The sequence below is a fragment of the Ostrea edulis genome, chromosome 3 (assembly GCF_947568905.1).
Source record: "Ostrea edulis chromosome 3, xbOstEdul1.1, whole genome shotgun sequence".
Taxonomy (NCBI): domain Eukaryota; kingdom Metazoa; phylum Mollusca; class Bivalvia; order Ostreida; family Ostreidae; genus Ostrea; species Ostrea edulis.
In genome coordinates, this window is record NC_079166.1 from 96,969,213 (window position 1) to 96,994,582 (window position 25,370).

The 25,370-nt window shown below is 38.1% G+C and overlaps 1 protein-coding gene across 3 annotated transcripts in view; it reads left to right on the forward strand.

The window, feature by feature from the left end:
- LOC125674483 (nuclear pore complex protein Nup205-like) overlaps positions 1-25,370 on the forward strand; it is a 60,523-nt gene that overhangs the window by 4,023 nt on the left and 31,130 nt on the right. For 2 of the 3 annotated variants that reach the window (XM_056159604.1, XM_056159605.1), the window contains exons 3-20: positions 218-389; positions 3,048-3,269; positions 4,624-4,709; positions 5,370-5,595; positions 7,235-7,399; positions 8,158-8,270; positions 8,754-8,816; positions 11,838-11,948; positions 12,238-12,357; positions 12,781-12,931; positions 13,162-13,361; positions 14,189-14,371; positions 16,785-16,832; positions 18,425-18,634; positions 19,269-19,451; positions 20,007-20,064; positions 24,454-24,643; positions 25,118-25,238. In XM_056159604.1, the coding sequence (XP_056015579.1) occupies positions 218-389; positions 3,048-3,269; positions 4,624-4,709; positions 5,370-5,595; positions 7,235-7,399; positions 8,158-8,270; positions 8,754-8,816; positions 11,838-11,948; positions 12,238-12,357; positions 12,781-12,931; positions 13,162-13,361; positions 14,189-14,371; positions 16,785-16,832; positions 18,425-18,634; positions 19,269-19,451; positions 20,007-20,064; positions 24,454-24,643; positions 25,118-25,238 (2,622 nt within the window). Of the gene's footprint in view, positions 1-217; positions 390-3,047; positions 3,270-4,623; positions 4,710-4,793; positions 4,805-5,369; positions 5,596-7,234; positions 7,400-8,157; positions 8,271-8,753; positions 8,817-11,837; positions 11,949-12,237; positions 12,358-12,780; positions 12,932-13,161; positions 13,362-14,188; positions 14,372-16,784; positions 16,833-18,424; positions 18,635-19,268; positions 19,452-20,006; positions 20,065-24,453; positions 24,644-25,117; positions 25,239-25,370 lie in introns of those variants that run through there. The other variant, XM_056159606.1, reaches the window with a different exon arrangement.

Here is a 25,370-nt window from a genome sequence, read left to right on the forward strand (position 1 = left end):
CTTTATCATTGGGAAAAATGCAAGCTAAATTGGTTGGGAAAAAAATAGCAATTTTTAAGCGGGGAAAAGGCCGAAATTCGGACCCAAAATGGGCCTTAAAAAATCACTGACCTGTCAGATCTTATTGAAAGCTGTGGGTTACTGATATAAAAGAACTGATTGACTTGAGTAATGGTATTGTCTGATGCTGTATTTAAATCAACATACTGTATTGCAGCCCAAAAATGCCACGTACAGAACAGCCGTTCGTGGGGCCACAAAGAACGGACTACCAGTTATGGGGGACCAGTCCAAACAAACTTTCTCGCAGCAGTTCATTGAGGAGGCTCTCATTCTGAGTGACCTGTTTGACATGAGTGAGATTGCAGCTGTAGAACTCTTAATGGCAGGTGAGTCTTGCAGTTGGAATCGCTGTGAGGGAAACTGAGGGAATCACAGCATTTATTACAAGTTTCCAATTTTATAATTCTTGGGATGCACATGCATCTAGTAACATTTTTGGTCGGAGTGTTTAAGTCTGCCATTATTATTTCTAAATACGCGGCTGAGTTAAGGCTTTCCCCATAAATTCCAGTGCTGTAAAAAAATTGTACTTTACTGCACTGGCACATTACGTCACAATGAAAAATACGTCATGATGAAGGTCATGACGCACATATCTACAGTCCTTTTGCGGTTGGAACTGTCGAAATATTTTTTCGTTATTTACCACCGCTGTCAAACAATAAACCGCAATCGTGTAAAAGTTTCTGTCAAATGGGGTATATTAATTCTCTTTGATATTGAAATAGTTTCAATTTCTTCTTTATGTAACATACATGCTAAAGTAATATCCATATTATATTGTGATCTTGATATCGCCCCTGATCTGCTTGTATAGTGACTTTCACAATGGACTCATTTGCATAAACAGGGTTTCCGTACATAAAAAATTCATCATCGGCACGACACCCCGAGGTCTTTGAGTGAAAGATGTTTGATTTATGTGACATGTGAACTTCATTACAAAAGAAAAGTTAGGGGAGCAATTTGTTGCTTCAACAGAAAACATGTTTTTCAGGCTAGATTCAACTTCGTATTAGGGGTGAAACGATACAGTACCTTTTCGATTTGATTTTCGATACTTTAGTCTCGATTCGATGATTTTCGATTCGATACAATAGCATGTTCCAAATTCTTTATAATGCTTAGATTTTTTTTATGTTTATTGTATTTATTGCTCTCTGCAGATAAATTCTACATAATATAAAAGCGTTTACCATAAAGCAACACTCTTATCACTTGTCCTAAAGCCGAACTGTCACCATACCCAGGATTTATATATTGGGGGTGCATTTTTCAACTCGACTGTGTCCATTTTGGTACAGCAAAGTTTACTCGTACGTTGATTGGGCAATTTTCAATTCCATTGGCCAATCAGAAACCGTGTTATCAAAAACAATGTATGCTATGATTCTAGAACTGTATCGAACCGAAACAGACCCGGAATAAATCGAACATCGAATCAAGACCACTACACCACGATTCGGTCGCATCGCGATGCATTGTTTCACCCCTACTTCGTATATGCAAAAATCGCTGCATCTTGCATATTCAATGCAAAAATTAGACATGTTAAAAGTCACTATAAACTTGCTCTCATCACTTTTCAAATTAAGAAATTAATATGCTTTGAAGTTATATTAACTTCAACTTGCATTGATATCTGGACATCGTGCCAATGGAACAATTTATACATACACGGTACGATTTTATCTTGATATTTTATCACGTGATATACAACTGATGTAGAGACTGTCAGTCTGGTGAAAAATGTGTGGTTAATATGCACTTAATGATATATACATATTGTTCCAGGGTTCGAAATTAACTTTTTCAAGCACTAGTCCGTACGGACTAGTCACTATTGATGTTCACTAGTCCGCAAAGCATTTCACTAGTCCGTCCAGTATATCAAAAAATGATCTTTATTTTAATCAAACTAAACACATCACAGTTGCAAACAATTCAATTTCTGACACCTACAGAAGAAAAAGAGACCACCATATTTTATTTCGTATTCAAGATCTTCAAAAGCATACAATATTAACCTCCGAGTTAATCCTTTGATAAACGTCCATAAGTGCGTTCGAGATCGATGTTCCTGTTGTTTTGGTGTTCAGACCTTAAAGTCACAGGAGTTCGAAATTTTATCAAGAAAGTCAATAAAATTCACTCGATTGACCAAGTCATGAGCTATAGTGTTATGAACTACTGTGTTAGAGTCGCGAATGACGAGAACATGTACGCACAAACATGCATGTTCTCAGACCACACTACTTGCAATTCTTGCACCTAGAACACGTTCTCGTGATGTGTACTTGGCGTTCGGAATCGGCAGGAATTTGACAATGTGTGCACGTTCGAAGAACAGCAGTCTCAAACGCACTCCATGTGTTTGGAAGATCAGACTGTCATAGTCAGGCAAACACCTGACCATGCAGGTAATCAACCATAAGTTCAAACATCTAAGAGACTCAGACAAATCTTGCTACAATATTTACCAATTCAAAATTGATTTCCGGATTTTCACTAGTCCGTACGGACTAGTGCTATAGAGAGTTCACTAGTCCGACACGTTTTCTACTAGTCTCGGACTTACGGACATGAGTTAATTTCGAACCCTGTGTTCTTGTATAAAAGGGTTGTGTGTAAAGAATTTGTCAAAAATTGATCTGTTTATAAATGCTTTTTTCCCTTGACATATTTCTTTGGCCCTTCTTAACACGATTGTGTTGAGGAGTATGCAAGCAAAAGCAGTTCTTGAGTTTCTACAGTTCAGAGATCTCTTGAAAAAAATATCAAAATATACCATACGTTGTACGTTGGTTTCAATGTGATATATTCATTAACATACAGCATAACGTTTTCAATTTCACGACCGGCACTAGCAAGTCATTTATAAGTTGGTAGAAGGTATTTAATCCCATTTTCAATGTATTTTAATGGTTTTTATAAGTTTACGAGACTTCCTGTTCACTCAGCTGAAATATGTTACCTTTTTACAGGTGAAAGACAGCAAGCAGAGTTCCCCGGTCTGACCAGAGGCCTGGTAGCCGTTTTGTTGTACTACGATGGACAGAAGAGTCTGATTAACTCCCTTCGTACCCTTCTCCAGTCCAGGGAGGGAAGAATGTGGACCATGGAACTGACCCCTGACCTCTCCAGCATGGTCAATCAGTACACGGATCAGTTGATCCAGAGGGATCGTTTAATCAACACCATACTAGGTAAAGATTGATTGATTGATTGCTACAGTTAACAGATAACAATAGCTTTATATGAAATGATGGAGACTGATCAGTAGACCAGGCAAAATTCTTCCCCTTCTCTCTCTCTTCCTGTCTCTCCTTCTCTCTCCCCATCTTTTCGAAATTAAATACCTTTCACATTATACATGCACTCCTAAATATACACATATATGTTTGTACTTGCTTGAAATATGTATATACTATATTATCATGTATTGTTAATATGTAAATGTTTATTTATTGTGAAAGCAAACAAATAAATGAATTACAAAAAAAACAAAAGATTGATTGATTGATTGATTGCGGTTTTACGTCATTTTGGCAATATTTCAATCATTTTATGGTGGCTACTTGATAAAGAAAATAATACATGCATTTACTGCTGTATAGTGAGTTGTGTTTGTGACAGCAATGTCTGACTCATCTAAAGGTTATAATCGAGGACCACTTTGTAATTTACGATCTCTGATTCTTGTCATACAGTTTTATTGAGTCCTGTGGGGATGCTGGTTACAATAGATTTTCAGAAGCCCTTGCTTGTCGTAAGAGGCAATTAAATGGGGTGGTCCTTCAGATGAAACCGCAAAAACCAAGATCCCGTGCTTTCACCGGCAATGGTGACATCTCCATACCAGTGAAAAATTCTCGGATGGGACATTAAACAATATACAATCAATCAGTCAGTTTTATTGATTAAAAAAATACATGTATCCTTACTAAGTAAATTCATTATCAAAGCCCAAGGATTAGTAGGTTCGATAACAGATTGATTTTGCCCCAGTATTGATGGCAGTGTATAACTACATAAATACATAAATATGTTGTTAAATGGATGAGGTATACTACACTGATTGTGACATTAATCATGAACCGTGAATTTACAATGTACAGTGTCCACACAGATATTCACTCTCGCCAATTTCTTAAAAAGCTTAACGGAGTAGGGGCTGCATACACATGTATGATGTACATGCAATCTTGATCAAATTAAAAGTGTATTATGTTTTACATCTGAATTTTTCTTTAGGACATATTTGAAATTAGGAATATGCAATGCAGAAAATTAAATCACATCAGAAATGTCTCATACCGTTCCAAGTCTTTTGTATCTGTATAAAAGTAAAGAGTGACTGTCAATGTATTGGTAGAACATGGAATTAGAGATTGCATTCTAATCTACATGTAAATCTAATTATACAATTTAAATGTTATCTTGACTATCAGTGAAATAATTAATCTCGAATTAGACGTAAAACAAGAAACTGATTTTCCAGCAGTGGGTGCCACAGGTTGTTGGTTGATAATATGTAATCAGTGCTACATTGTGTTACAGATCAGTTAAACCAGATGAACTTGACGAGAGAGATGGACAGATTACAGAAAGACAGGGCATTAGGCCCCCCCAAACACAAGAAGCAGGTCAGTTCCTCTCCCTCCCCCCTCCCCCCCCCCCCCCCCCCCCAACACAAGAAGCAGGTCAGTTCCTCCCCCCCTCCTCCAAACACAAGAAGCAGGTCAGTTCATTTCCCACCTAGGTCCCCCCCCCCAAACACAAGAAAGTAAATATAGTGACTACATATATAAATCATCCCATAATAGACGTCTATAAATAGACCCATGCGCATCAGGGGAGTCCCACCATGATGTATTAACTCATACGCAACTGTCTAGTTTTAAGGCTGAAAGAGCGTAAAACAACGAATTACTAAGAGGTATTTGATATTTTTATTTCTATTAAACTTATGGTACGGTACTGTTATAACGAAATACACAGCTTTACACAGATAAGACCACCAATGATCTGAAAGTTTGAACTGGTCACGTGACTGTCACTTGAAATGGCAGAGTGACGCGGTTATTTGTAAACATCGATTTAAAATCAAATTATTTGGGTCAAAACAGGTGAAATAATTTATGATATGTCGTACAGTCTCATAACTACATACGTGCGATGATTTAATAGCGTTTTTACGAGATGGAAAAAAATATTGTAATTCGGACCATACAGCTTTAAAGTTGCCAATGAATAATGTCTATTTTATTTAATCACAGTGCTAAAGTCTAGCTTTGATTTTCCAGGTGTCTGACTTGTACAAGGAAATCCAGATTATACTAGCAGATTGCCTGTTCTGCTTAGCAACACAACAACCCTTGGAGAAAGCCGACACCTTGCGACTGATTCAGCACCTAAGGGCGGATAACTCTGTGAGTGCTGATGGGAGCCTGGAGCCCGTAGCTCTGTGTCTTTTGATGGCCCTCTTGTTCTGTTTTGATGTCACCCTGCTGGAACAAGAAGATGGCAGAGGTTAGTCGATAATCAGTCATGTTGCTGTAAATCTTCTTTTATTTCAGAGAATTTTATAATTGTGTTATTTTGTGAAATTACAAACTCGTGAAGATCTGATTCTCATTTTAATTTTCAGATCATGTTAGTCACTCAGGTGACCTATTGCCATTGGTCTGCATCTATTGTCTTCATTTGTATAACTACATTTTACTTTTCCAGTTCTTTTTAAGCGCTAAGCATAGCTTAAGCGCTTATTTAGATTTGGTATAAAGGGGGGGGGGGCCTTAAATTGTAAATTTCAGGACTCCTGCACCCACTGGCCTTAGGGGCAGGACAAAAACTGCCAAAATCTGACCGATTTTCAAAATTTTTCTTTTCTACAACCACACATCTGTAAGAAAAATTCAATGCATAGTGATGTAGAGCAGGAAGATCCCCGGTGTAAAGGTTCTGACCCCAGTGTGGGGTCAAATGTAGTAGATTGTGTTTGTGTAAAACATTTAGATAACATCTTTAGTGCTATTGATAATATATTGGAACGAAATGGATATTTAAAAGGAGCAGGTATCCCTTTACCGAAATTGTACATTTGATGATCCCAGGGGTAGGGATCTTTGTTCCAGGGTGGTGACAGAATTACTATGATGATTATTGTCTATATGATTGGAAAGACTTATTCTTTAATTTTGTTGATACTACATAATTTAAGAACATATCTTGTTTTACACTGTTGCTGAATATTAAAATTTATCTTTGATATGCAGAACAAGAAAATGATTATAGATTCTATAGCCCTTGGGAGTAGTGATGATAATACTCAGGTGACCGATAAGGCCTGTTTACTGTTGTTTTATATTTATCAGATTCGACTGTTCACTAAATATGTTAATCTTGTCTGGATGTGCAGCAATAAGTATTATTATACTTTCATGTAAAATACTCGAACCTGATTGGTCGAGAAGCATTTGAAAAAACATATTGTTACCCTCTGAGAACAGAAAACACGCGACCCAGGGTGATAGTATCTAGCAACGGTGAACAGTACTTGACAACGGGTGATATTATAAAAAATTATCACATGCATCAAATTTATGCGCGTACGGTTCGCCGTAGATTGCTAGACGACGTCGTTTGAGCGTTTGTAATAAACGCGAGTACCCGCATCGAAATACGAAATATCGCATGACAGTGATTGATCAAATGTCAACAGACGTAAGTTTTTCTGCTTTCCAGTTTACATAACATTCAGTATAATAAAACAAATATTGCATGTATTTGAGGGTAACATTGAAATTTTCACCCCTCGAGAAACCATTGTCAACCTCGGCTACGCCTCGGTTGACAATGGTTTTCTCGGGGTGAAAATTTTCAATGTTACCCTCACATACATGCAATATTTATATAAAAGACCCTTCGTGTACTCAGTGAACGGAAAGTTACTTCCCATTCTCTATATTTATAAATGATTTCGCACATTTCATACAATAAATCAGAAACAAGTTCAGCAGACAGAACTACGCACGGGACATCCTCACTGAACGTAAACCTGTCGAGGATGGGTACACAAGTTCTGTACACCGCCCCCTGATATTGGTGCAATTATCTGACAGTAATACAAATCAGTAGATAATATAGTGATGACCTCTGACCTTTGTAGAGGTGATACAACGCCTGCCTATGATGACAGATCCGAGGTACATCCCCGACATTCACCAGGAACTGATGTCTGCACAAGCCTGGGCCAACCCTGGAATGAGGAGCGTGGTACTACTGGCCTGGGGGGTCACGCTGAGGCAACTGAACCAGTACCAGACCCCAGCAGGTAATGGGTAGGTCGGGGGGGAGGAATGTGTCACGCTGAGACAGCTGGACCAGTGTCAGACTCTTGCAGGTAATGGGTAGATGGTGGGGGGGGGGGATTCATGGGACACAGGGGGGTGTCACTCTGAGGCAGCTGAACCAATACCAAAACCCAGCAGGTAATGGGTAGATCGGGAGTGGGGGGTGGAATTCATGAGGCAGGGGGTCTCACTCTGAGACAGTTGAACCAGTATTAGGCTCCAGCAGGTAACAGGCAGATTGGGGGGGGGGGGGGGGTCATGATAAGGTAGCTGAACCAGTACCAAATTCCAGCAGGTAATGGATAGATGGGGGGGGGTGTCACTCTGAGGCAGCTGATCAGTACCAGACTCCAGCAGGTAACTGGTAGACTGAGGGGAGGTGGAATTTGGTTGAGGGTGTGTGGGATAGTTAACCCTGGCAGGTAATGACCAGATGATGGGATGGATCGGTGGGGTGGGGGTGGGGGGGTGACACTAGACTTGGAGAGTATCGGTCAGAACACAAGGAAATGGACTCCAGTCCGCTAGAGGTTTTGCTGCAAGACTGCCCTTACATTATTCTACGCATTTATTACATGATTTCTATGGGTTTTATTTACTATTATATATACATGTATATCATATTTTGAAACCAGAAGAGTGAATTTAGAGGGAAATAATGTTGACCTGTCCTACTTTTGAATTAAATTCCTTATCCATTCACGGAGTGTTGAATGACTTTTATAAATCTGATTTCTAGGCGTGAACGGGATTTGTGAGGAGGATGAGATCGTAATTAACGAGGCTTTGGCCGGTAATGTGTTTCACTTCCTGCGAGTTGCCGTGGTTGCTGTGCCAGATTTCCATAAAGAGGTGGGTCACGTGAATTTTATCTTCTTTTGAATGGTCCAGGTTAAAAGAACAGTTCAGATCAGTGTACATGTGAAGAAGGAATGGCACGATTCAGGTGGTGTGTCACTCAACATCGACGCATGGAAAGTGTGGATAACTATTGTGCAGTTTTGAATGGAATTCAAGAGATGTAAAGTATATATTCATGCCTCCAAACTCAGGACATATTGTTTTCGGTCCGTCTCTCTGTCTGTAACTTTGCCCTTGGACATAATTTTGAACTGTACGGGGAAAACTTTATAAGTGAATTTCAATTTTGCCTTAGTTGATCAATACTATTGTCAAGAACGCAGTTTTCATTAACACGTCTTGTTCGATGATTGGAGAAAGGTCATCAGGTCAAGGTCAGTTGTGTTTTGTTCTCGGGCCTAAACTGATTTAGAAGTAAGCAAATGAGATTTTTATGAGCTTTTGAATAACCGTAAAAAAAATCTTGTTTTCCAGGAGTACTACTTGAAGAAAATCCATGGAATTGTGACTGACTTTATATTTCACATGCCACTCAAGGTAAGACCTGAGATCCGTGACATACAATATGACTGACTATACTGTAAATGTACATGTATTACATTTGGCTATGTATTCTATTTAGCGCCTTTGGCGGAACGCAGCTTCCGCTAAATCAAGTACATCGCGAAATGCCATCCGTAAATCTAAATGTTTAAAGTAATTCAGGAATGCGCTAAATCAAATCTACGCTAACTTGTTGAAAAACGATTTCCGCTAAATATCGTACACGCCAAATATAATACGTTTACAGTATTTCACATGCCACTGAGTCTGTAAATCCGTGACATACATGTACAATATAACTGACTTTATATTTAGAACCGTACCATACAACATTTTTGTTGTTGTAATTCATTTACTTTTTTTGCTTTCACAATAAATAAACATTTACATATTAACAATACATGATGATATAGTATATACACATTTCAAGCAAGTACAAACATATATGTGTATATTTGGAGTGCATATGTACATGTATAATGTGAAAGGTATTTAATTTCGAAAAGATGGGGAGAGAGAAGGGGAGTAAGGGGAAGAATTTTGCCTGGTCTACTGATCAGTCTCCAACATTTCATATAAAGCAATTGTTTTCTGTTAACAGTGCATAATTATAGCAAATCACATATATTCTGCCAGTATTTCTCATGTTCAGTATATTTACAGCTTTTTAGCAACACAGATTTTTCTATATAAAATCTATCAATGATATGTTTTTTGACAGCATAAACATTTAGTTTAGGAGCCATTTTATGCCTACTTGCAAATATGTAATACTTGACAATAAGTATCAGTAAATTTTGTACTTTGTATAAGTTTCTGTTATTGTATTTGCCAAATAGTATGGCTTGTCTATCACATATAATAAGCCAGTTTCGAGATACGAACTCTTCTGTGTAGGAGGTGCATTTAGTGGAACTTTGAATGACTAAGTGGGACAGAGTGGGCCTACAGTCAGCGAGGAAGACGATGAAATGTATTTAAAGCATCTTCTCTTTTGATATGTAAATGTGGGAAATACAAAATACTATCGATAGAAATGTTTTACTAAAAGTGAAAACATAAAAACAATGTCATATTTGCAAGTAATATCTTAGATATGGTACTTATGACCAACAAAAGAACGTGATATGATAAGAATTCTATGTATTTAATTATTCCTTAAATACTGATAACTTACTTAGTTTGTGTATCAGTTGTATTCGGGTGATCAAACAGTGTATGAGAAACTTACCGAGTACATTCACTTACGCAGTGATGAATATTAGTCCCACTCCAGCGTGTAAACAAATTGTTTCGCGCCTCACTATATACGAGAGTTATCCAAAGGGAAATAACTCGGGGTTTATCTCGAAACCGGCGTATTGGTTTATTAAATTTATTGAGAAACCAGTCTTCAATTGCACACCAGATCTCCTTTACTTCAAAACATTCTACAAACAAGTGATCAATTGTTTCTATGTTTCTTTTGCAAAATGTACAAATGGGGGAGATTTTAAGATTTTAGTTTTTGAAACAAATTATTTTGATCAAACAAGAATCTAATCTCATATTTTCCAAATCTTTTGTATTTACTCTGCGGGAGACTCTCACAAACATTATAAATGTATTGTTGTATTTATTCCGTAGGAGACTCTCGCAAACATTATAAATGTATTGCCTGTTTATCATTGTACGGGTACAGTGGGTTTCGGTTAACCCAATAGCCCATTTGTCAGGGAAAATTTATCCGATTATCAGGATATTTGATTAGCCGAATGGCTATTTACACTCACAAAACTCTATACATCTCCGAAATATCGATGTCTTTGAAGGTACAAGTAGGGTTTCACAGTGCAACTTAATATTACAACGAAATATGTTATATATATCGGTATTATTACGTTTGATTCATAACTGCATGTGTATTTATTACTATTTTTCTAACCGTAATGGTTTATTGTCATTTTGCTTACTTTTATTAGACTTAATCCAATTTTGAATGTCTTTACTTTACCGCAAACAGCTGCCATTGTGAACCGGAAGTACAACGTATAAAGAACAGAAGTTATAATGCAAACCTATTTTTCCGGGATTGTATATTTACCATTTATCTTTGTTGTTTTAATTTTAATTGATCCTCACACCCCATGCTGCCAGGTACATGACACAAGACAAAACTGTCCATAAACACCAGCCCTTTAATTAGCCTACCTGTCCAGGTAACATGAGCATTACAATAAGATTATAATGAGTTAATTATATGGTGTGCAATTTATGTCAGTAGCTTAAATCAGCCAGTGCTTGGGAACAATCCGAGTGTGTTGAAGTGTGACTTCTCACCTGTGAAACTGTTTTATCTGTATAAACAATGAATTAAGGGTCTAAAGGTGTGAAATTGTAAGGATAGAGACCGAAATTGTATAGTACAGAGTTTTTCTACTATTAGGTTAGCCGGATGTTGAAACTTTGCTTATCAGAATATCAGAATAAAATATAAAGGAATATATAGAAATTGGTTTGGTGCAGCAATATTATATCAGATTGGCCGAAATATCTGAATGTGCGAAATCTGATTAAGTGAAACCCACTGTATATTCAAATCGTTCATAGAAATAGTTTTTGTTGTTGAGATTTAAAGTTTTGATATGTGCAATTTAAGATAGTGAATTGTGCACCTTATATTGTGCACATACATATTCAAATGAGCATTACAATAAGATTATAATGAGTTAATTATATGGCTTAAATTTTCTTATTTAACAGTAAACAGAGGAAACACTCTGATATACAAAGGGTTTTTTTCTTCAGTGATACAATTTACAGTTCACCAAACTGTAATGTTTCTGAATTAAAACTATGATCATTTTTGATATGTGTACAGTCATCAATTAAAACTATAATCTTTATTGATACATGTATGGAGTTGATGAAATACAATCAGATTCCTCTGTAAAGCTATTGTAAAAAGGAACACAATATGAAAAAAATCATGGAAGGAAAACCCCGAGAAACAGCAATGGTATTGGCGTTTTTCAGGTGAAGGAACTCCGAACAAGAGGAGACGAGGCTGCAAGACTGGCTGCATCCCAGACCCCGCAGGAAGCACCCACCTCCCCCAGTCACGGCTTTCAGTACTTACTAAGACTGGTCAGTAATTGTTTATCACAAATGTTCATCCGTCTCTCACCCCACCCCCACCCCCCAGTCACTGCTTCTAGTACTTACACGAATAAAGTCGATCTGGCTGAAGTAAATGCAAGTATTTGATATTAAGATTTACAGTACTGTAATTGATATCAAGGATTTACAGTACTGTAATTGATATCAAGGATTTACAGTACTGTAATTGATATGAAGATTTAGTGCTGTAATTGATATTAAGATTTAGTGCTGTAATTGATATCAAGGATTTACACTACCTGTATTAACATTACAGATTGGAGATTTGTACAAAACTGACCCCCTGGGACTACAACTGTCGGTGGAGTACTGGTGTCCTCAGGAAAACTACGGGCCTCATGAGACAACGTACAATGTTAGACCCCCACAGAGACAGGTAAACACAGGTGTCACAGAGACAGGTAAACACAGGTGTCACAGACACAGGTAAACACAGGTGTAAAAGAGAGAGACAGGTGTATATAGAGAAATTTGTTCATATTGGAAATATTGGTGTCATATCACTGACAGTAATGTATGAGACGAGATTAACTGTTGACAGGTCTAATGTGCGAGATTAACTGTCTAATGTACGAGATTAACTGTTGACAGATCTAATGTACGAGATTAACTGTCTAATGTACAAGATTAACTTTTGACAGATCTATTGTACGAGATTAACTGTCTAATGTACAAGATTGACCTTTGACAGATCTAATGTACGAGGTTAACTGTCTAATGTACAAGATTAACTTTTGACAGATCTAATGTACGAGATTAACTGTTGACAGATCTAATGTACGAGATTGACTTTTGACAGGTGTCGCTGTACAAGTTTGTTCGTCTGGCCGGTGACCTACTTCCTGTCTCTCTGTATGTTCCGTACATCGACATGCTGATAGGTCTCAGCAGTAACCCACAGTCAGCACACTTCTGCTTTGACCTTCTGAAGGTCAATGGAATGGGGTCAGGTAATTATTCATTTTATCGTTTATTTATCTCAGGTGGTCCGGCCAGTGCTGTGTTTTGTGTATTATGTATTTACCTGTATATCGTGTTTATATCACAGGTGGTCGGGCCAGTGCTGTGTTTTGTGTATTATGTATTTACCTGTATATCATGTTTATATCACAGGTGGTCCGGCCATTGCTGTGTTGTATGTGTATTATGTATTTACCTGTATATCGTGTTTATATCACAGGTGGTCCGGCCAGTGCTGTGTCGTGGTATCACATATTCCTTTCTCTGAATCAGTACTACACCAGCTTACGTCGCGAGGTTCCCAGCAGCTCTGATTTATCTCACATGGGTCCTCGTGGCCCGCACCCCCGAGGAATCACCCCTCAGGAACTGGACGGGCTCGTAACTGTCCTGAAACTGTGTCGCACTGTGTCGGAATATGTAAGTGTTATGTGACGCTTTAACTATTGGAGTAATATGTGCTTAATGAAGTTCAGGAATGCAGTGGATGTGTTCAGATTATGGATATGTTACCATGTTCTGTTGATTAATATTGTTCTTTGATTGATTAATTTAGTAATGCAAGCTGAGGGTGCTGCTAGTTTGTTTGAAGTGTAACAATCTATAAATATGTGCAGGTTTTTTTTGGTGGTCGGGTTTGAATGGGCGTTTTGCTTTGGTCACGTGGTTAAGACATATAAATAGGCGAACATGTGTTTGAGCGGCATTCTAAGCACGCTCGCTAGTTTAGAAGTGCTACACGTTAGATACGTACAGGTAAATTTACTAAAACTGTATGGCGGACAGTGATTATAGTATCAAATAGAATGTATGGCGGACAGTGATTATAGTATCAAATAAAATGTATGGCGGACAGTGATTATAGTATCAAATAAAATGTATGGCGGACAGTGATTATAGTATCAAATAGAATGTATGACGGACAGTGATTATAGTATCAAATAGAATGTATATGAACAGTTTTTGTTTTGTTTAATTGTGTTTATGTTTGTAAAGAATAACGTGGTAGCAAGCTGCTATCCTACTGATAACATGGTTTTCTCATTTTATGGAAATCAGCATTTAATTAATTTATATTCGGACGAACGAAGTGAGGGAGAATACAATGTGAATTTTATGATAGGAGAGTCTATGATCTTGGTACCAGCTTTCAATCTTCTATATGTATTATAGGAAGGGCTAAAGATTTGACACAGCTAAACATTTCTTTTGAAATGCACCGATATATTTCCTCCTGTCTGTTGTAGAATGAAAACTGCCGCGTGGCGTTTTGTGAGAACCAGCAGTGGCAAGTGGCGGTGGTTTTATTTGGACTGGTGACATGCAGCATTCCCCTGAATTTGAAAGCGGAGATCTTCCGGGTGTTGGCTGCGTTTGCGAAGACTCCAGATGTTGCAGCCAGTCTTTGGCACACTTTAGAGGCCTCCCAGGTAATCAACGAAATAAGCGCCTATTGTGATCTTGGGATTGTTAGCTCACCTGAGCGGAAGGCTCCAGTGAGCTTTTCTGATTGGTCAGGCGTCTGTAGCCTTCGTTAACTTTTCACAATTTCATCTTCTCCAGAGCTGTTCAGCCAATTTCAATCAAACTGCACAAATCATCCTTGAGTCAAATTTGTTCTAATGAAGATTCATGCCCCTTCAAAGGGGAGATATTTAAGAAAAGGCAAAATTAGGGTGGGTTCCTTTATAGAGCTTCTCCACAAGAACCACTGGGCCAGAAAAGTTGAAATTCACATGAAAGCTTTCTGATACAGGGTGAATTCAATTTTGTTCAAATCATGGTTTCCATGGTTTCTGACCTCCAGAACAGCAAGGTCATGTTAGTTATCTTGGTATTGTGGCATCCCCAAGTTGTGTGAATTCAAGTTCGGTTATATTGTGACACTATGGGACTAGGCCACAATATAGGGTCACAATTGTTCATGGGAATAAAGATTTAAAAAAAAAATCTTTGAAAAACCACAACAGCTGAACAACAGCAAGGCCAAGCTGATTCGGGTGAGTGGTGTGGCCTATGGGCCTCTTGTCTAGGTTTAGCTAATTACATGATATTTTATTCACAAATAAATGAATGGGATTGGGAAGCAGACACAGCCTACATGTATTTTAGCGCCCCCCCCCCCCCCCCCCCCCCACATCAAGATCACAATGAATACATGTTGATATTACATGTTTATAAGGGTTGGATTTATATTTTACATGTTTAATGTGTTCCCTATAAGGGATAAATATATATATTACATGGTTAATTTGTCCCTTATAAGAAATGGATTTATATATTAAATGTTTAACTTATTCATTATAAGGGTTGGATTTATATATTACATGATTAACTTATTCCTTATAAGGAATGAATTTATATATTAAATGTTTAACTTATTCCTTATAAGGAATGGATTTATATATTACATGTTTAACTTGATCATTATAAGGGTTGGATTTATATATTATTATAAATGTTCAATGTGTTCATTATAAGGAATGGATTTATATATTACATGTGTAACTTGTTCATTATAAGGAATGGGTTTATATATTACATGTGTAACTTGTTCATTATAAGGAATGGATTTATATATTACATGTGTAACTTGTTCGTTATAAGGAATGGATTTATATATTACAGTATAATTTGTCCAAACCGGCCTCTGAGTACTCCGGCACTCTGTCAATTCCGGCCACAAAATATAGTCCCTAACATTTCTTTAACAAATCCTTTATTAATAATTCCCTGTACTCCGGATACTGCGTATTCTGTATATCGGCCGGCTTACACAGTCCCAACTGCTATCAATTAACTTTAATTATCCTGTGTAAACCGGCCCCTCGATGATACACCACCCTAATTGTTGCGGTCAATTGTATTCGGTGTACACAAGGTCCCAACTACTCGTAATTAGCTCTAATTATCGCATTTAAACCAGCCACCCCACGGTGACCAACCTGTCGGTATTCGGTCGATCACACATGGTGTACACAAAGGGTGTCTCAAGGGAAGCCACAGGTAAGTAAAAGAGTGCAACTGGCGATGAGTCGCAATCAGTTTAAAATACATGTAAAACCTGATTTTTAGGGGGTGCACTTTTCAATTATGACAGCACCACGCACGAGGTAATGGCACCCTCCCCCTAACGACAGAGATGAGAACTGACATTAAAAGACAAAGTTCAATTAATCGATGAATTCGATACATTTTTGGAATGAAACAAAGTCGGCAACAATCCCGTTATGTTTTCCAAAAGCAGGGTTTCCCCTCGTGGACTTCTCGGAGCTCTACGGCGAGTCAGACAGTGATGATATGCAGTTAGTTAGCACAACTCGCCATGTCCGGTCGATCACTCGGCATTGTATTAGTTTCCGTTTCACAAATTGAGACAGTTGAAAGCAATACATTTACAATGAAAGCTGGGAAAGACTAAATTTTAAACGAACACAACACAAACTTGACGAACGTACATAATGTAGCACTTGATAACGGCGATGATGTAGACGAAATCGACAATTTACCAACAGAAAATTGCGCGAATAATTCCCAGATTTTAAACTGTTTAATAAAAATTGAAACTTTTTCAAATGAGCACGACAATAAAACACTGACATTTATATTTTTACATTTTGAATTCTTTTGTGATAAATGTATATTAAAATACATGTATGCATAGATAGTGAATACAAGGGAAGCAACTCTCATTCTTGTCAACATTCTGCACTCCGGACTCTGTGCAAACCGGCCAATTTCTTTGGAACCACACATAGCCGGTTTAGACAGATTATACTGTACATGTGTAACTTGTTCCTTATAAGGGTTGGATTTATAAGTTACACGTTTAACTTGTTTTAGATTCTGACGACAGTTGGGAGCAGCACTTCCGCTCAGAGTGGAATTCTGGTGAGACTTTTTGTTTTGTAGATTGTGTAGTGATTGTGTGAGGTAGTGAATACAGGTGAGACTTTGTTTTGTAGATTGTATGAGGTAGTGAATACAGGTGAGATTTTGTTTCGGATGACCAGCTGTCATTCTCGTCACCATTTTAATCGGATCTTTTACTGTCATTATTAAAGTTTTAGGGGTCTATTTGTCATGAATTGCCAAGGCTGATGACTTTCTTTGGGATGTAATTTCATTTGTTTGGCTTCTGTACATTGAAATACAAAGTGAATTCTCTATTTTATGGAGGTTTTTAATTAAGGTGGCTCACTACACCCAGAAATAGTTTCTCAAATCAGTACGAATTAATTTAATTATAAAAGATATGATGATATACAATTAGTATATATGCCAAAAAGGCAAAAAATTTACAAATTTGGATAAAAACATGATTTTCAAAAAAATTATTTCACCACACATGAACAAAAGACACTGGGGGATTTGAACACGAGATCTGCGGTTCACCAGCCCAATGCTTTAACCACTGAGCTACGATGATAGACAAACAAATCGATCGATACAAATAATTTCACAAAACATTTATTATAAATCAATCTGATTAAAATAAGATCTTTGATCCGCTCCGTTATTGTTATGTCGCTACACAGTAGCGACATAACAATAACGGAGAGGATCAAAGATCTTATTTTAATCAGATTGCATTTAAATCGCCATCTTGTGAATTGGTGTCATACAGAGTATAAACTTTAGTGTAGTGAGCTACCTTAAGTGTATTTTATGGAGGTTTCAAATTAAATGTATTTGAATTTGTATTTTATGGAGGTTTTAGATCTGTGAGATAAGGGGTACCCATGAAAGAAATGAAAGTGAATCCTCAGGAAATATGATAATTCTATAGCAGTATGCGTATTGCACGTCTAGATAAGGAAGTGTCCAAATTAATGATCAATGCCAAAAAAATTACAGTATTTATTTTAAATGGTTAATTGTGCAAAGTAGTGATTTTGAGAATTAGTCATTGATTGAAGTAAGAATTGGACAAAGTAATGATTGTGAGAATTAGTCATTGATTGAAGTAAGAATTGTGCAAAGTAATGATTGTGAGAATTAGTCATTGATTGAAGTAAGAATTGTGCAAAGTAGTGATTGTGAGAATTAGTCATTGATCGAAGTAAGAATTGGACAACATAATGATTGTTTGAAATGGTGAATGTGCTGTAAGTAATGAATGCATAATAACATCCGTGACTTGGAGTTGCCTCACAAGTTCACATTCAGAGAAAGTTACATGCCCTTTATTCTACAGAGAGAGAGAGAATTACATGCCCTTTATTCTACAGAGAGAGAGAGAGAGTTACATGCCCTTTATTCTACAGAGAGAGAGAGTTACATGCCCTTTATTCTACAGAGAGAGAGTTACGTGCCCTTTATTCTACAGAGAGAGAGTTACGTGCCCTTTATTCTACAGAGAGAGTTACATGCCCTTTATTCTACAGAGAGTTACATGCCCTTTATTCTACAGAGAGAGAGTTACATGCCCTTTAGTCTACAGAGAGAGAGTTACATGCCCTTTATTCTATTTTATCCTTCAGGTGGAGCTAGAGGAGGTGGAGACCCGCGGAGAGGAGTTTCACATGACCCGGGCATTCCTGTCTCTGTTGGATTCTCTCACGGACATCCCCGTCCCCCTTGGCCTGGGGGCAGGGCTCCGAGCTCCCGGTCTCCAGCCCTACTTGGAGTTTGTCAAAGATCATGTTTTTGAGAAGTTTTATGCCAGGAGTTACAAAAATCCATCTGAGAAGGTTTGTCATTTGGAATACGGGAATTTTATTGGTCACACTGCATGTGTTGTGAAATATTGATTTAAATGTTCATTATATTTCTGATACTGATATGAATATCATGTTTCCATTTCTATGTACAAATTGTATCAAAATTTGTTTTGTGAAATGCTAATGTTTGATACCTGTTCATCTGCATGTTCTGGAGTTTCGTAGTGGTGAAGATTTCACGCGTGGATCAAACTTGATCTGTCCTGTGTGATATGATAATGTATCGATTGGCCCTATGAGATTTTCATTGGTAAATATTTGTTGACCAGCGTGTCCTGTGTGATATGATAATGTATCGATTGGCCCTATGAGATTTTCAGTGGTAAATATTTGTTGACCAGCGTGTCCTGTGTGATATGATAATGTATCGATTGGCCCTATGAGATTTTCAGTGGTAATTATTTGTTGACCAGCGTGTCCTGTGTGATATGATAATGTATCGATTGGCCCTGTGAGATTTTCAGTGGTAATTATTTGTTGACCAGCGTGTCCTGTGTGATATGATAATGTATCGATTGGCCCTATGAGATTTTCAGTGGTAAATATTTGTTGACCAGCGTGTCATGATCCGTTGATTCACCGTAAAATGATGCTGTATTTCCAGTGGCAGGTGGCTGGCGACTGTCTGCGTATTCTCTGTAAACTTTTACGAGAGTATGAAGTGGTGGGGGAGGACTTTGTCGAGGAATATGTGGAAGTACAAATGGGGGGTGTGGTCCCTACCAACAAGTCTCCAGGCTACATCATTATGCTGCACCTTCTTAAGGACTCCAACTTCTTGTCCACGGTAAGAATTTTCACTTACTGTCCACGGTAAGGACTTCATTTCCTGTTCACAATATGGCCCCCCACTTCTGTTTACGGTAAGGACTCTTACTTCCTGTTTACGGTAAGGACTCCCACTTCCTGTTCACGGTAAGGACTCACTTCCTATCCATGGTGAGCTTTACAGGGCCCCGTGTAGGTGACATTAAGAATATTTAGGGACATTGACAGATCTGGTTTCATAAGGATTCTGTGACTTAAATGCATGTAATTTAGTTTTGTCAAACAGCACAAAGTTGAAGAAATTATACATGAAGGAGCTTTAAGAAGAAACTGCACATTTTAGAACCAGGTCTCATGAAACTTTGACGGGGAATAATGCTGTTTCTGGGAGAGGACTTGGCTTCATCTCAAATTATTCAGTGAAAATTTTGATTCATCACGGTACAACAAAACCTCACTTGTGCATACACATCGTCCGATTTGTTGTTTTTTTGCATAAAAACACCTATTAGGGAAGGCACCTTGATTTCATAACTTACGTGGTATGTATTAATGATTTTAGATAATTTTTCAGGTGTTAAAGATTTTGGATGACAGCATTCGACAGCTTGAAATGCACAAGACCATACCAGGTAAACAGGCAATGTGCCCAGCTCTCATACTGGGTTATGTCTATATCACATTCAGATCTACTGGGGTCATAGGGAGTTAATGATTTCTGAAATTAAGGAGGTACTCTACATTATCATATAATGGCTGACTTCATTTTAAAACATGAATGCACATATAGATATTAGCAATATTTGTCTATTCATTTTAGATGTAATTGTCTAACTGAGTAGCTTGGTTGGTTAGCACGTCGACTAATGTACTGTAGATCATGGGTTCAAGTCCAGCAAAGTTTTTAATTTCAAAATATTTTAGTACATATTGCATATCAAATTTCTCTGGTGTAGCATACCTCCTTGATAAGGTGATTAAGGATGAAAAATTGACATCTGGTTCATATTCTGACTTCGGAGAAATTTAAAGGTCATCATCAATATCGTGATTAGGAAGTAACTTCTGAAAGACAAGATTGAAAAAATGATAGAAGACTGGAACAAGGCAGTCTCTTGTTCACATCTAACACCTACTTAGTGCAGGTACACAGGACATCTAATAGAGACACCTACTTAGTACAGGTATACAGACATCTAATAGAGACACCTACTTAGTACAGGTATACAGGACATCTAATAGAGACACCTACTTAGTACAGGTATACAGACATCTAATAGAGACACCTACTTAGTACAGGTATACAGGACATCTCACAGAGACACGTACTTAGTACAGGTACACAGGACATCTAATAGAGACACCTACTTAGTACAGGTACACAGGACATCTAATAGAGACACCTACTTAGTACAGGTACACAGGACATCTAATAGAGACACCTACTTAGTACAGGTACACAGGACATCTAATAGAGACACCTACTTAGTACAGGTACACAGGACATCTAATAGAGACACCTACTTAGTACAGGTACACAGGACATTAATAGAGACACCTACTTAGTACAGGTACACAGGACATCTAATAGAGACACCTACTTAGTACAGGTGTACAGGACATCTAATAGAGACACCTACTTAGTACAGGTACACAGGACATCTAATAGAGACACCTACATAGTACAGGTACACAGACATCTAATAGAGACACGTACTTAGTACAGGTATACAGACATCTAATAGAGACACCTACTTAGTACAGGTATACAGACATCTAATAGAGACACGTACTTAGTACAGGTATACAGACATCTAATAGAGACACCTACTTAGTACAGGTACACAGGACATCTAATATAGACACCTACTTAGTACAGGTACACAGGACATCTAATAGAGACACCTACTTAGTACAGGTACACAGGACATCTAATAGAGACACCTACATAGTACAGGTACACAGGACATCTAATAGAGACACCTACTTAGTACAGGTGTACAGGACATCTAATAGAGACACCTACTTAGTACAGGTACACAGGACATTAATAGAGACACCTACTTAGTACAGGTACACAGGACATCTAATAGAGACACCTACTTAGTACAGGTGTACAGGACATCTAATAGAGACACCTACTTAGTACAGGTACACAGGACATCTAATAGAGACACCTACTTAGTACAGGTACACAGACATCTAATAGAGACACCTACTTAGTACAGGTATACGGACATCTCATAGAGACACCTACTTAGTACAGGTACACAGACATCTAATAGAGACACGTACTTAGTACAGGTATACAGACATCTAATAGAGACACCTACTTAGTACAGGTATACAGACATCTAATAGAGACACCTACTTAGTACAGGTATACAGACATCTAATAGAGACACGTACTTAGTACAGGTATACAGACATCTAATAGAGACACCTACTTAGTACAGGTACACAGGACATCTAATAGAGACACCTACTTAGTACAGGTACACAGACATCTCATAGAGACACCTACTTAGTACAGGTATACCGACATCTAATAGAGACACCTACTTAGTACAGGTACACAGGACATCTAATAGAGACACCTACTTAGTACAGGTATACAGACATCTAATAGAGACACCTACTTAGTACAGGTACACAAGACATCTCACAGACACCTACTTAATACAGGTACACAGGACATCTCACAGACACCTACTCAGTACAGGTACACAGGACATCTAATAGAGACACCTACTTAGTACAGGTATACAGACATCTAATAGAGACACCTACTTAGTACAGGTACACAGGACATTTAATAGAGACACCTACTTAGTACAGGTATACAGGACATCTAATAGAGACACCTACTTAGTACAGGTGTACAGGACATCTAATAGAGACACCTACTTAGTACAGGTACACAGGACATCTAATAGAGACACCTACTTAGTACAGGTACACAGGACATCTAATAGAGACACCTACTTAGTACAGGTATACAGACATCTAATAGAGACACCTACTTAGTACAGGTACACAGGACATCTAATAGAGACACCTACTTAGTACAGGTATACAGGACATCTAATAGAGACACCTACTTAGTACAGGTATACAGACATCTAATAGAGACACCTACTTAGTACAGGTACACAGACATCTAATAGAGACACCTACTTAGTACAGGTATACAGACATCTAATAGAGACACCTACTTAGTACAGGTATACAGACATCTAATAGAGACACCTACTTAGTACAGGTATACAGACATCTAATAGAGACACCTACTTAGTACAGGTACACAGGACATTAATAGAGACACGTACTTAGTACAGGTACACAGGACATTAATAGAGACACCTACTTAGTACAGGTATACAGACATCTAATAGAGACACCTACTTAGTACAGGTACACAGGACATCTCACACAGACACCTACTTAGTACAGGTATACAGACATCTAATAGAGACACCTACTTAGTACAGGTACACAGGACATCTCATAGAGACACCTACTTAGTACAGGTACACAGGACATCTAATAGAGACACCTACTTAGTACAGGTATACGGACATCTCATAGAAACACCTACTTAGTACAGGTACACAGGACATATAATAGAGACACCTACTTAGTACAGGTATACAGGACATCTAATAGAGACACCTACTTAGTACAGGTACACAGACATCTAATAGAGACACCTACTTAGTACAGGTACACAGGACATCTAATAGAGACACCTACTTAGTACAGGTATACAAGACATCTAATAGAGACACCTACTTAGTACAGGTATACAGACATCTAATAGAGACACCTACTTAGTACAGGTACACAGACATCTAATAGAGACACCTACTTAGTACAGGTACACAGGACATCTAATAGAGACACCTACTTAGTACAGGTACACAGGACATCTAATAGAGACACCTACTTAGTACAGGTACACAGGACATTAATAGAGACACGTACTTAGTACAGGTATACAGGACATCTAATAGAGACACCTACTTAGTACAGGTATACAGACATCTAATAGAGACACCTACTTAGTACAGGTACACAGACATCTAATAGAGACACCTACTTAGTACAGGTACACAGGACATCTAATAGAGACACCTACTTAGTACAGGTATACAGGACATCTAATAGAGACACCTACTTAGTACAGGTACACAGGACATCTAATAGAGACACCTACTTAGTACAGGTACACAGGACATCCAATAGAGACACCTACTTAGTACAGGTACACAGGACATTAATAGAGACACGTACTTAGTACAGGTATACAGACATCTAATAGAGACACCTACTTAGTACAGGTATACAGACATCTAATAGAGACACCTACTTAGTACAGGTACACAGGACATCTAATAGAGACACCTACTTAGTACAGGTACACAGACATCTAATAGAGACACCTACATAGTACAGGTACACAGGACATTAATAGAGACACGTACTTAGTACAGGTATACAGGACATCTAATAGAGACACCTACTTAGTACAGGTATACAGACATCTAATAGAGACACCTACTTAGTACAGGTATACAGACATCTAATAGAGACACGTACTTAGTACAGGTATACAGGACATCTAATAGAGACACGTACTTAGTACAGGTACACAGGACATCTAATAGAGACACCTACTTAGTACAGGTACACAGACATCTAATAGAGACACCTACTTAGTACAGGTACACAGGACATCTAATAGAGACACCTACTTAGTACAGGTATACAGGACATCTAATAGAGACACCTACTTAGTACAGGTATACAGACATCTAATAGAGACACCTACTTAGTACAGGTATACAGACATCTAATAGAGACACCTACTTAGTACAGGTACACAGGACATCTCATAGAGACACCTACTTAGTACAGGTACACAGGACATCTAATAGAGACACCTACTTAGTACAGGTACACAGGACAAGACTCGTAAGAGTTGGCCTACAGTGTTTACAGCTTTTGTGTTGATTTTACAGGACAGGAATCCTTAGAGTTGGTCAGTCTGCTGTGTTTACAGCTTATCGAGACGAGTCTGGAGAAATCGGGGACTTTCCTCGACGCTTGTCGTGAGACCGGAGCCTCGGCTTTGGTGTCCGCCATGGACCGTCTGCTCCTGAGCATCAACCCACGGAGTGGAAAAGCTGACCACCTGGTCAATGTCACTAAGTAGGTCAAGGTTATACTGCCTTTCATTTGTGTTCAATATCACTAAGTAGGTCACGATCATACTGCCTTACATTCGTGTTGATTTAATCATTTTGAGTTTGAAATGCTGGAGTTTTCTGTTATTTTTACACTCAGAAAGTGGCATATCTTTATAGTGTCAAGTTTCCGTGGTGTGAACATAAATTGTATGTCTGTAGGGTTTCATTCTGTAGTTATTTATTTTGTTGTGTAATTAACTTCACGTGTTGTATAAGTCTTTTCATGCCATGAAATACCCTAGCAACATAAGATGTTGGCATTTTATTTCAGGAAGAAATTGAAGACTAGAAATGAGACAGACTTTAAGATTTGAAGCCTGATTGTTCTGTCATTGTGTATCAGTGTTACAGGCGTGTTTTGAAATGTTTATCACAACTGAAAACTTAGCTATTTGTTTATTTCTGATTCTAAACAAAATAATTTCTGTGTGGGCAGGTTTATCAAGTTCAGCATCCCGCTTCCTGAGCATGCCCAGTCGGCCATGAAGATCCTGTATCGAGTGTGTCACTCCACGCCCGTCCAGGTGGCACTGGTCAATCTGTTCACCTCAAACCAGGTAAACTCAACAACCTGCCAACCAGGTCATTTTACCTCACATGTTCACCTCAAACCAGGTAAATTCAATCGACGTTGTTACCATCACTTCAAGTCATGCGAACCTGCCGCCAGATCCATGTTCACAACAAAC